This window comes from Thermobia domestica, chromosome 3 (genome assembly GCF_964235325.1).
Source record: "Thermobia domestica chromosome 3, izTheDome1.hap1.1, whole genome shotgun sequence".
NCBI lineage: Eukaryota > Metazoa > Arthropoda > Insecta > Zygentoma > Lepismatidae > Thermobia > Thermobia domestica.
Genome location: NC_137456.1, coordinates 205571317 through 205584374, shown reverse-complemented (window position 1 = coordinate 205584374; position 13058 = coordinate 205571317). Strand labels below are relative to the sequence as shown.

The 13058-nt window shown below is 34.3% G+C and overlaps 1 protein-coding gene across 6 annotated transcripts in view; it reads right to left on the bottom strand.

The window, feature by feature from the left end:
* The window catches only part of Ten-a (Teneurin-a transmembrane protein), a 1171522-nt gene that overhangs the window by 160318 nt on the left and 998146 nt on the right, over nt 1-13058 (bottom strand). For all 6 annotated transcript variants that reach the window (XM_081752112.1, XM_081752114.1, XM_081752113.1 and 3 more), the window contains 2 exons: nt 3709-3918; nt 450-635 (listed from right to left, as the gene is read on the bottom strand). In XM_081752112.1, the coding sequence (XP_081608238.1) occupies nt 450-635; nt 3709-3918 (396 nt within the window). The remainder of the gene's footprint in view (nt 1-449; nt 636-3708; nt 3919-13058) is intronic.

Below are 13058 nucleotides of genomic sequence, written 5' to 3'. Positions count from 1 at the left end.
CTCCAAGTTATTTTGGAAAATTGGGAAGATTCTATACGAAAACTTATTTAACTATTTTTAAAATTAAGAATATGGAGATGCATATTTAAAATCTGCTGTTGGTGGAACAAATTGGAAGAAATAGAAACATGCAAATAAAGTTATCTCACTTATGATGTGCGGCAGGTTTGCAAGGTGATAACTATATAATTAGGTTGATGACTAAGTGTAAATTTACAAATTAGCAATGAGTAATTTTGACTTCTTCATTCAATAAAATAAATGAAAGTTGTAGCAATCCGTCTGGTATAAGAAGCATGATAGTAAAATTTGCACTATTACTAGTGATTTAATGTAAAGTTGTAATTGAAACAGAATCTATTAGAAAAGAAAGTAAAATTATGAGATTCAGTGATTGATTTCTTTATGAATTATATTTTCTATATTGAAAGAATCTAACAACTACTTACGAAGTGTACAGTGTTTTCCGTTCCAACCTTGTGAACAAACACAAGTTCCATTTTTACACTGTCCATGTTCTTCACATCTTGGGTCACAGGGAAGAAGATCACAACGGTCGCCAGTCCAGCCCTTCTCACATTCACAGTGGCCTTTATCACAGCGTCCATGCGTTCCACAATCTAGACTACACAAAGCTGCAACAGTAGAAAATTAAGTTTTAGGAACCTTGAAAGTAAATATTAATTACTATAGTAATAATATTAAATTAGAATGCGTTCAGAAGTTCAAAATACCGAATTTACGAGAAAAAAGGAAATTCGAATTCTGAATAAACTCAGGCTGTCTAATCTAAATAATGTCTCTGCACCAACATTATTTCAGAGTTTTCTTCACGGGACAAGATACACCGGCACAAGAGACACTAACATACAACTTTCATAGTTTTTGTTAATATACTAGTATACAATTGATTACACATATATATTTATCAAATTTGGGGGTAGGATTTCCTCCTGCTCTCCTTCAATCTCGCGTTTACTTCTACTCTTTTCTCGTACCGATAGTAGGATAAATATTTTTTTTTTTTTTTTTTTTTTAGCAGGAGTTGTAACTGATGTATTCAAAGTTAATTTTGCAAAGAGTTCTTCCTCAAATAAAATTCTCACATAAAGTTCTCTGAAATCATTGGCTTGGATTTATTAACTTCACCACCAATATATTCCTTTAGCCTCCACTAGTTTGAGGCGTGTCTTATCTAGATACACTACTTCCTCTAACTCAAAATATTTTATTTCGAAAAGCACCCAATATGCCAAGAAATAATTTAAACATCAGAAGGAATCCCAGACTAAAAGTTATAAAATCTGAAATGTCAGAAAGAATTACTTATGCATTCATATCAAGCATTTCTTCAAGTGTATAATTTCACTTCGTACTTTAAACATAAAGCGTGCTATACTTTTTCTAGAAAGCCGTTCATTCTAGCTGATTGATAGCTGAAGTTAGCAGAAGGAATGAAAAATAACGCTAGTTTTAAAAGGAAAATATGTCAGTCCGTGCGTTACATTATCCTGGAATGGTGATCAACCCTGATAAAGAGATTTGTAATGTTGGTCATAGGGATACAAAGAAAATTTCTTATAATAGACTGCAAATGTGACACACTAGACGCATCCTAGTAGCTAACGCTATGTGAGTCATCACTTGCCTATCTGACGCTAATACATGTTCCTATCTGCAGGATTGTTGTTCATAGATCCTTGAATAGTTGCATGTAAAAGATGGTATGTAGTTTGGGGGTTGGTGCGGAAATTCTAAATTAATAAATAAATTTGTGAATAATTAAAGCTTTCAATCAATCATGTTTCTAGCGTATTGTGCGCAGCGGGCAGAAGGCTTGGACGCAACTACTACTATATATAATTGCAAATATTACTACTACTGTCATATTATTATAGGGTGTTGATATAATGCCGTATTGTTTAAGATAGAAGGGAGTGGAAGATCGTTCAATCTTGATAGAATCATTTTCTCATTTGCCAGTACCGCACTCATTGAAGTTACAAACTCCGATCTTCATACAAAAGTGTCTCCAATAGCTACAATGTTTACATCTATTGCTTGTTCCCTGAATTTGATCCTCTAAATCTAGTTTTGCAATTCTAGGGTTAGCTATTGGCAAGTCTGAAAAGTTATTTTCTTAATTGATAAACAAAGAAATATTAAACAACGCCACGGAGTAATCATTTTGTTGACTATCTCCTCCAATCCAAGTTATTTAATCAAATTCAAGAGATAAAAGTTAAAACTTTTTCAAAAGAGAAATTGAATCAATAATAAAAGGTATATCCGCTCACATTTTAGAAAATAAAATGCAATATTATAGAAATATTGCACAGGGTGTCCAATATACAATACAACCCGAAGTTTGGGATAGTAGAACTTTTGAACCTGAAGCCATACACAAATAATGGTTATACCAAAATAAAACTTTGTTCATGTATATATTTTTAAACTGGAACCAACGATTGAAGTACACTAGGAACCACACAGTGTTGCCAGATGTAACCGAAGGGGTAAATCATTTTTTTTTTACAAAACATGTAAATTGACTCATAACTCATACGTATGGATGTTCTGTCGTTAATTTTCAATTTGTTTAGTTGGAATAGCTTAGAAACTATGGAGCAGAAAAAATAATTTTTCATTTCCACCCATAACTAATCGGATGAGGCCCCTGTAAGGGGAAACTAGGGAAATCGTAGTTTTCATAAATTAACACTCTGAATTGGCAACATTGCTAATGTTTCAGTGCATCAAAAGGTGTTAAGGATCTGTCTACATTATGCTATTTCTTAAAACAACGAAAAAGAAACTTTGAAATTATCATGATAAAACTTTTACTTACATGCACCCGGCAACACTGCTACTATCACGAAATGAGTTATCAGCTCTAGAGCAATGCTGGAAGTGCTCCCTGATTTGATTCAAACACTGTTTCACACGTTTCACCATGTTGGCAGCAACTTTACAAAGAATAGAAGTGTTAATGTTCTCAATGGCACTACGAATGTTCGTTTGCAGATCTTGTATATTAGTTCCAGAATATATTGTTCTTGTATATCTCTTGTTTTAAGTAGCCCCATAAAAAGAATAACAGTGTTGCTGGGTGCATGTAAGTAAAGGTAGGTGGTCATATATATATCTATTCAAGGACGAATCTAAACGAGTCTTCAGGTTAACATTGGTCCCACACAGTACTAATCAGTAAGTTGCGTTTTCTTTAGATGCTTCGTTTATTTTGTTAACCACCTACATACTCAAATGTTGTTTGGATTATCCTCTAATTATTAATTAGACAAAGTTCCAATATCCATATCCTGCTCGTACATGGGAAAGATTGGTAATATGTGCTGCTATCTATTGATGATTTGCTCTCATCGACATTCACCTTAAGAAGCTATTTAATAGCAATATTTCCCTAGGCTATATTTGATGATAAAAGATAAGTTTAAACTAATATACAAAAGATAGTTTTAAGTTTTTAGCAGTAACTGACTTTTGCAAGTTACATACATGTTTATATTTTATTTTGGTCGTAATAGTAATAGTAATAGTAGTAACTGTAATTTAATTAAAGATTTTTCATTGTTCACTGTGCACCCTATACTTTATTAATGATATGGTGAAGAAATTAGTATACATGAGTATATTTTTCGATGATATAATAAAACAATAAAGCTCAGGTTGAAATGTCGTCAAATTTACCTTCAGAACAATCCGCTCCTGTCCAATAATTGTCACAGACGCAGGTTCCAGTCTCAAGGTCATATGTTCCATGTTCAGAACAACCAGGTAAGCACTGGTACACTTGCTGGTCCACCACACTACAGTTAACTCCTTGCCATCCTGCCTTACAATAACATCGGCCAGCTACACATGTTCCGTGGTTCGAACAAGTGGGATCCAAACAATCAACTGCAACAAACAAAATACAAACAATTTTCAGAATCTTCTTCATACGCAAAGAAAATATAAGAACATGTGGCATAGGATAGATTAGATTTATAACAAGGATAAAGTAATTGATTTAGCTTTTGATAAAAGTTCGGAAGCTGATGGAAGAAGTTGAAGGAAAAATAAGTTCTGTTATGCATATTGGCATCGACTCAATTTACTCATCCGCCTCCCTTAGCCTAACGGGCATAAACATGTGACATTACACTGAAAGATTTCGATTTTCAATTTACTTATGCTAGAAAAGTAATTTTGTAGTTAAAATATAAAAGATAGAGAATTAAACGCCTAATTTAAATACATACGTTCGTCCATTTTGTAAAGCTTTGCATTTTCATTGGACCTAATTTTATCAAACACAACGACTCTTTGGTACCGAAGTGATTAGTACGTGTGCTTCATATATACCTGTACATGGTTCTGGATCCCGCTTTGACTAAAGATAGGTTCAAATCTCCGAGGTTACTGCCTCTATGCTAACAAAGGACATTAAGCTTTTAAGTAATAAACAACTTCAAGAGATTTTATGTTTTTACTGTATTTTATGCATTTACCGTATACATGTCATTTAGGCTAAAAGTCTAAATCTCTAATATCAGTCTACATTAATTAGCATAAGAATTATAGTTTACCATTCTTTAATTAGTGACAAGGTTAACAATCTAAGATTGATTTAAGTATGCAGATCTGTTCAACAAATCTTAGCCACCTGCCTTGCTTAAAAAATATATATATTCTAGCAACCGTATGGAGGAAATTCTAATACTTTGGATCTAAATAACGATTTCAATCGACCAAGAAAAATCTACTTTTTTAAAAATTTAATTCTAACTGTAGGTAAGAGTGCATGTCTTTTCAATGACAGACAAGTGACCATTTTTTAAAACAAGATTGTACAGATGAACGGTGGAGAAAATCGGAAGTTTAGAATCGGACCGGACTAAGTGCAGGTAGATCATTATGTACTTTTTATCCCTATCTACTAAACTGTAATATAACAACACACATTACTTCTTCGACACCCTGTACACACAACTTGTACTGGACACTTTGTAGTATCAAACAAAACAGCTTTAACCTTTTTCTCAATGCTATATATTTGGTTAGTGACCACTGGCCTTACTCGTGGCTAAGCGGTTAGCAATATGCGCATTTAGCATGGAAGACCCGGGTTCTATTCCCGGCGTCTTTAAGCTATAGATGTACGTGTCATATAATGTCGATGCTGAAGAGAGGACGCTAAACTAAAAATAAAATAAAATGATGGCCATGTATTGTTATAGTATAAAGCAAGAGTGCAGCCCCTACTCACTTTATGTTGATCCAGGATATTTTGGAGTAATTACGTATTTGTTGATATGATTACCATTTATGTGATTCATGTGCTTCATAAATAAGTTTTATACAAGTTTTTCACTCAAATTAAGGTAGATTTAATTCGATGTATTTTATTTCAATTATTTTTATGATGTCTGTACAGGACCAGAAGAGCATCTACGTGGTTCGGACCCCCACCAAAAAATCGTAACTCGACATTCATTTGTTCATTTTCTTAATAAAACTATACTTGGTTAGCAGCGAAATGATTGATTTAGTATAGATATTCGATCTGTAGTTCTGTACTCTTTCTTTTTTTCTATCAATCAATCTAGTTCTATCACTTCTATCTAAGAATAGGTGGCAGTATTTAACAATTACTTATCGTCTTTTCGGGTGCAGAATAACACTAATTAAATACTACATAGATGTATCATCTTGTAGTATTGAATCACTCCCAAGAAAAATCTTTGGGTGTGCGCCTATACAGGACTCTACTCACATTCCGAGCACCGATACTGCAACATTATGGCTGATAATTTTTAGGGGAAGATTGTTGTACGGAAGCTAAGAGAAGAAGTATCAAAATTTGTTAATATAAAATGTTTTCTTTTTAAATAATGGAATAAACGAGGAAATAAATCGTAAAAGGAGGCAAAGAAATTGCCTTTGCGAGAAACCTCAAAACAAACTCAAATCTTAATGAAGTTGTGGGAAAAATACAGATGAAAATTATTTTATAGAACTATCTTCTCTGCGAAGATTCTTTCGAAAAAAAAAAAACTTGAATAATTGACTTGGAGTTGAACGTCTCTTGTCACCACCAAGGCTATATGAGACGTGGATCTACAGTTTATCTACAGTGTACAGTGGATCTACATCTATAATCAGTGGTGCTAGTCTAATTTTCTAACAACTGGTTCTCGTTCTCTCTCTCTCTCTCTCTCTCTCTCTCTCTCTCTCTCTCTCTCTCTCTCTATATATATATATATATATATATATATATATATATATATCGCAATTGCCGCGATAATTGTTTCTCCCCCCAGTTGTGAAATGCGCGGTGTGACACTTTTTTTGCTTGCAAAAGGAACTTCTGCTGCTGATATCCATTGGGAATTGTGCGTAGTGTATGAACCTACAGTAATGAGTGCAGGAAAGGTTCTCAAATAGTGTGGCGAGTTTCAAAATGGTCGCACCAACGTGCACGATGAAGGCCGGAATGGCAGACCTAGTGTTCAGACGGATGATCTCATGGAGCAAGTGAACCGAAAACTGCGAAGTGATCAGCAATTGACGATCAGTGCTCTGGCTCATGACTTTTCCCGCATTGCACGAACTACTATGTACAGGATTGTCGCAGAAACGCTTGGATATCATAGTGCAAGGTGAGTGCCGAAAATAGGTCTACTAACGGACAAGCACAAAGAGCAACGAATGTGCAGTGCCCGACAGTTTTTGGATCGCTATCGAGGACAGGGAAATGATTTGTTTTCCCATATTGTGATGAGAGACGAGACGTGTATCTCATACACCAACACCGAATCCAAACAATCCATGGAGTGGCGCATTTCAGGTTCCCCCCAAATCAAAAAAGTTTAAGCAATCTTCGCATTCGAGTCGGAAACTGATGGCTACTTGTTTTTGGAGCGACAAGGGCGTCCTATTGGTTAATTTTTTGGAACGTTGGACAACAGTTACAGCTGACGTGTACTGTGACACGCTCACTAAAGTGCGACGTGCGATTCAAAATTGATGCTGCGGGAAACTGTCGTCCGGAATCATCCTCATCCTCGTACCGCTGTCGTCATCGAGAAGATTCAAGATTTTCGTTAGGACCTGTTTGACCATCCTCCATACAGTCCTGACCTTGCCCCACAACGATTACTTCCTCTTCTTGCGTTTGAAACGGTGGCTTGGTGAACAACGGTTTGAAAACGACTAGGATTTCAAGAGGTCGTTGCCAACTGGTTCCAATCTCAGGCAGCAAACTTCTATTCACAGGGTTTACGGAAGATGGTGCAGCGTTACGAAAAGTGTTTGGAACGAACTGGTGATTATGTGGAAAAGTGAAGTAGCTCTGTAGGCACCTATTTCTGACAATAAATCTCGTTTCGCACGAGCGTCTATAATTTTTAATCATCAAACGGATCTCCCTTTTGGAATGCGCTTGATATATATATGATGTTAATGAACTATACCGACAAACTGTAAGAGGTGATCCCTTACATCAAAATAAGAGAAAAAGGTTATATGGACCTATGGCGAAAAGTGCATAGTTTCAGAGCTACGAAAAAGCCAAATTTCAATAGGCCCTATTTCGAATTCTAGAAACCGTGGATGGTGGTCCTTATCAGCGTAAATGAAGTCACACATGCGCAATCCAAAAATGTATATTTCATTAATTTTCAGTGGGTGTACTATTCCATACAGGGTGAAATTCCCAGACATGCCATCACCCGAGTTTTGAGATATGCTCTGACTTCATGATTGTTCCAAAGGAGGTAAACGATAAGCCTTGATAGCAATGAACACAGAACCTTTGGCGCGATGTCGAAAGTGTTAAAGATCGTCAGTGGCACAGTTTCTCGTACTCGGGAAAACGCATGTTGCAATGTTTTCTTTCACGCTTAAGTGAAGAAAACGTGAAATATACCGCGATGATATACATCACATTACACATTATTTCGAACGCAAAAATCATGGAGCTGCCCGTTCCTAACACTTCCGACTTTCCTTCGAAGCATTAGATGTCCATTGTTGTCAAGTCTTACCTTCTGCCTACTTTGGACCCTCCTTGAAATCAGGGTATATCTGAAAACTATATTTAGAGCATATCTGAAAATTACACCCTGTAGGAAATACCCTGTATGCCTATTGAAAAGTGACGAAATATGCACTTTTGGATTGCGTATGCGTGGCTTCCTTTACGCTGATAAAGACCATCATCTACAGTCTCTAGAATTCGAAATAGGGCCTATTGAAATTTGTTTTTTTTTTTTTCGCGATTTTGGACAGCGCTAGTTCTGAAACTACACAACCAAAAATTAGGTGTTGATACAACACAAACTGACTACAACTTTAGCGTGTTACTTGTGTGTTAATTCAGCAGCACACACACCGCCCTTCGGGCATATCAGAAGTAACTCATTACTACCTGAGAGAATTTGCATTGGTATTTATCGTTTAATATGAAAGCTTTGCGAAATACATTTGGCACTTTTGCCAAGTAACGAATAATGTTCTATGTTTTCTGTAATCGGTCACAATAATATTGTTGTAAACCTGTGAATCGTCTGACACGAGTTATATAGGCAACAATTCTGCCATTTTCTGTGTATATGTGCTCAGACACAAGAATAACAAATAAAGAAAACACATGGAAGCACTGCTCTCTGTGTAACTGTTGTCAGATGATTCACAGGTTTACAACAATATTATTGTGACCGATTACAGAAAACATAGAATGTTTTAGTTACTTGCCATGAATGCGAAATATATTTCGCAAAGATTTGTTCGTACCAAACAATAAAAAAACAATGCAAATACTCACATCCAGTAACGAGGTATTTCTGATATGCTCGGAAGGCGATGTGCTTGGTGCTGAATTAACACACAAGTAACACGCTAAAGTGGTAGTCATTTTGTGTTGTTTCAACACCTCATTTTTTTTTTTTTAACAGTATATGCACTTTTCGCCATAGGTCCATATGAACTTTTCCTCTTATTTTGATGTAAGGAATCACCTCGTATAATTCATTAACACCCTGTATATATATATATAGGGTGTCCCGCCAGGAAAGGGCCATGTTTTGAGAAATGACAGTATGGGCCATGACAAGCAATCGTCCGAGATATCGATGAAAAGACCAATATTTCGTACACATTGCTTCAAAGACACATATCTCGGAGATATGAAGATGAAGGATCTGATGAAGATATCGGAATCATACGAAAACAAATAGGTAGCACACGTAATACTTTCACTCTTGGCTAGGTCTTGCGCACGTATGTGTGTGTATGTTTGTTTATGTCTGGTATAACAAACAGTTCTGCGAACTCGAAATATTTTAACACCTGGTTCTCGCAAACCGGCTGAATAGCACCACTGTCTATAATGATTAATCTTTCAATATATAGCCACAGTATTTTCTAAAGGTTAGGAAACGCTTTTGGATTGTTCTTTTCTGAACAGGTTTGAACTTGAACTCGTTATTCTCATATTAAGCGGAAAGTGACCATATATCAGTTGTCTATGTACGAACATAGTTATAGAAGCAAGACACAACTCCAAACTAAATAAATAAAATCTATTTATCTACAGTAGTACAGATTTTATTTCATGAATCAGGAAAAATTTTCACTAGAATCTGTGTACTTTTGATATTTGTTATTAAAAATAAAATGAATTTTTTTTTGGATAATACAATTTTTACAAATTTGGAGAACTTGAAACTATACTATTAAAAGAGGGATGCAAATAACCACTCGCCCACTCGCCCGGGGCGAGCGGTTCATCGGTGCGGGCGAGGTTAATATCATATCGAAGGTAAGTAAATGATTTCTATTGTGAGATGTGGGCTAGTAGCTTATTCCTTGGGAAAGTAAAATTTGGTTGGTTATTTGCATCCCTGTATTAAAAGTATCTTAAGACATTTTTCTTCATTCTTAATTTTCTCCCTCTTGCTTGTTCACTACTTTACTTTCTTTCTTAAACAAGTAGCCAATACTGCGGCAAGTTCCCCTACATTTAAAGGCATCTGTAACATCAGTTTACGAGCACGCAATAAAATTATTTAATAAATGTCAATTAATATATTTGCTTCAATCTTCTGGTATTCCAGAGGGAGATGTCCTCTTTAAATGAAAATTCTCTAGGAATGACAACTTTAATTAAGTTATACAGAACATGGAATCATGGGTAATGTTTTAGAGATTCAGCAATTAAGCTATTCCTTAATCAAATTTTCCTATAAAATCATAAATTGAGAAATATCATTAGTAAATTGATCGATAATACATGTCATATCTACGCAAGAATATCATGAAAATTGCTACCTTAATGGATTATTATTATAGAACTTTGGAAGTCGCATCTACTTCACTTCATTAGGTTCGACATATAAGATCCACTTTTTGTACTTGTTTTATTGAAGTTGTAGGTAGTAAGAATGTAATACGGTAATTAAGATTATACATATTATATTTCATTCCAAGGATGGTTCCTGGTTGACTTGATGTTTAGCGCTCATTGAACCACTGATGTTACCGTATATAAGACTAGGAACTACAGCTTAAAGTGGAATCCGAATCATATAAGGTCCCACCGGGAATCGAACTCGGGTCTTCCGCATCTTTCGCTAACCATATAGCCACGAGGAAGCTCTTCATTCCATGACTATATATTATTCAGTTTGTTTAGAATAAATTGGACACTTGTATAATAGATTGTGACACTTGTACCTATGAATAATAGAGTTAATAAGCATTATAATTGAATTCACATGCAGCTCCATTGCAAATCTTTGAAATTATTGTATTTTGGCTTGCATGAAAAAAAATAACTTTTGTAAAGTTTCTTTTATGGTCTCTTCTGAAAACTAATGAACTATGATTCTTTTTTATTTTTGTACGCAATTCAGATATTTTAATTATAAACTGATTTACACATTAACAAGGAAGAAGGGAAAGAAAAACGACTTTTCGAAGAAATTCAATCTGAATTTGTACATTACTTAAATGAATCATTCTAACAATTGCCTCATAAAGTTGAGAACATTCGTGGAAACTCACTTATATATGTATCTAACCATTGAATTCTAACCCTTCAATGAACAAAATTATATGGCGTTTTCAGAAAATTCATTCCCAAAAATAAATTATCCCTAGTAGAGTTTTGCGTAAGGAATGACTTATGGCATGTTATAGGGTTATTAACGAAATATTTGTTTATAAAATATCAATCAAATCGCATGAATCGTATTCCACAAAACTCTCACAAATCAGAAAACAAACTCCAAGAATAAACTACCTTGTGGATACTCTTACGGAAATGATTTATGCAGCATCATAAGAATGTTAATGATACTTTATTTATAAAATATGAACAAAATCGCCTGAACCGTTTTTGACAAAGTAGTGTGAGAGGAAATTCACCTCCAAGAGTAACTTTCCCTTGTGATTTTTTTCCCAAGGTTTAATTTACGAAACATCATAGAGTTATTAATGAAATATAAATAAAATCGCTTCTGTCGTTTCTAAAAAAATCGTCCGAGAAACACTCAGCCACAAGAATAAACTATCACTTGTATGTTTTAGAACAAATGAGTTATGCCATATTGTCCGGTTATTAACGAAATATTTATTTATGTAATATGAACAAAATTGCATGAGTTGTTTTTGAGAAAATTGCCCGAAAAAACACTCACTTCAAAAGTAAACTACCTTTTTTCGATTTTTCCTGAGGAATGACTTATACCACAGTATAGAGTTGTTATTAAAAAATTAATTTGTGAAACAAACAAAGTCGTTAGAGCAGTTTTTGAGAAAATAGTATTTTTTAAATTTCACCTTTCAGTAAACTATCCTTATTTTTAGGGGTACGAATAAAATTCAAAAATTCTCCAGGAGAATCGGATAAAACCTTAGTATAAAATTTATGGTCTCTATGGTCTCTAGGCGAGTGTACATCAAAACGAATAGATGGACAGATGTCGAAAAATTACTTTAGGTATCTATGGGCTATGAGAAGTGTAAATCTGTTGAAATTTTGAATTCGATTTTGTTCGTGATCCCCATACTTTCTTCTCTCGCTTCGTCAGTCGACAGTAAAACTTATCATTTTCATTCACTAATTTTTAAATGCTGACAAAAAACGAACTGAATAATAATAATAAAATAATGTTACTATGAATACTATTAATACAGAAATGAACTATCTTTTTTCTTTCATAGTCAATGTCAAGGTAGTTATTTCCGTCAAAGCACATTTATACTATGATATGAATAAAAGTGACTAATTTCTCAACGTTCACAACGTACTACAATGTATAGAAACGTAAAATTGGAACAGAAAACACCTTTTGTCTCGACTGCAAAAGGGGATATTCTTTAAATATATATTCTAAGGGGAAAGTAAAGAACGTTCGATGGTTTTGACAATAATAGAGTATTTCACTTATCACTGAAGTTAGGGAGGTGAAACTTGGTACATAAACTCCTGAATAGAAACAAATTAATACATATTTAAGCTTTTTCGAAAATCCTGTACAATATCTATAATATCCAATGTTCAGAAAATCCCTTACGTAAGAATTTGTTTAAGGTGAAATTATGTTTACAAACTCTTAATTTTACACTGTTAAAGATACTTTCTTAAATCTGAAAAAAAAAAAAAGTTTCTTATCTGTGTACCGAGAAATCTTTTCTTATAAACAAGAGTTTGAAACTCTCATTAATGAGAAATGAAGAAAAATAGATGAGGTTGTATAAATGGAATGAGATAATATACTATTACTTTCCTTATGAATGGAAATTGCCAAATCTCATTTCTAAGAAAAAAAATATCTCGGTGCACAGATAAGAAGCGGTTTCTCAAATTTAAGAAATTACTTTTAACAGTGTAAAGAAGAGAACACATATTTCAGCATTTTCGAAAACTCATCTCCTAAGGGCAATTTCTATAATATTCAAATTTATGTTTCTTTATTCAGAAAATGCCCAATGTGAGGACTCGCTTAAGTTGGGGACGTGAAATTCAGCGTATTGAACCTTGAATTAAAATA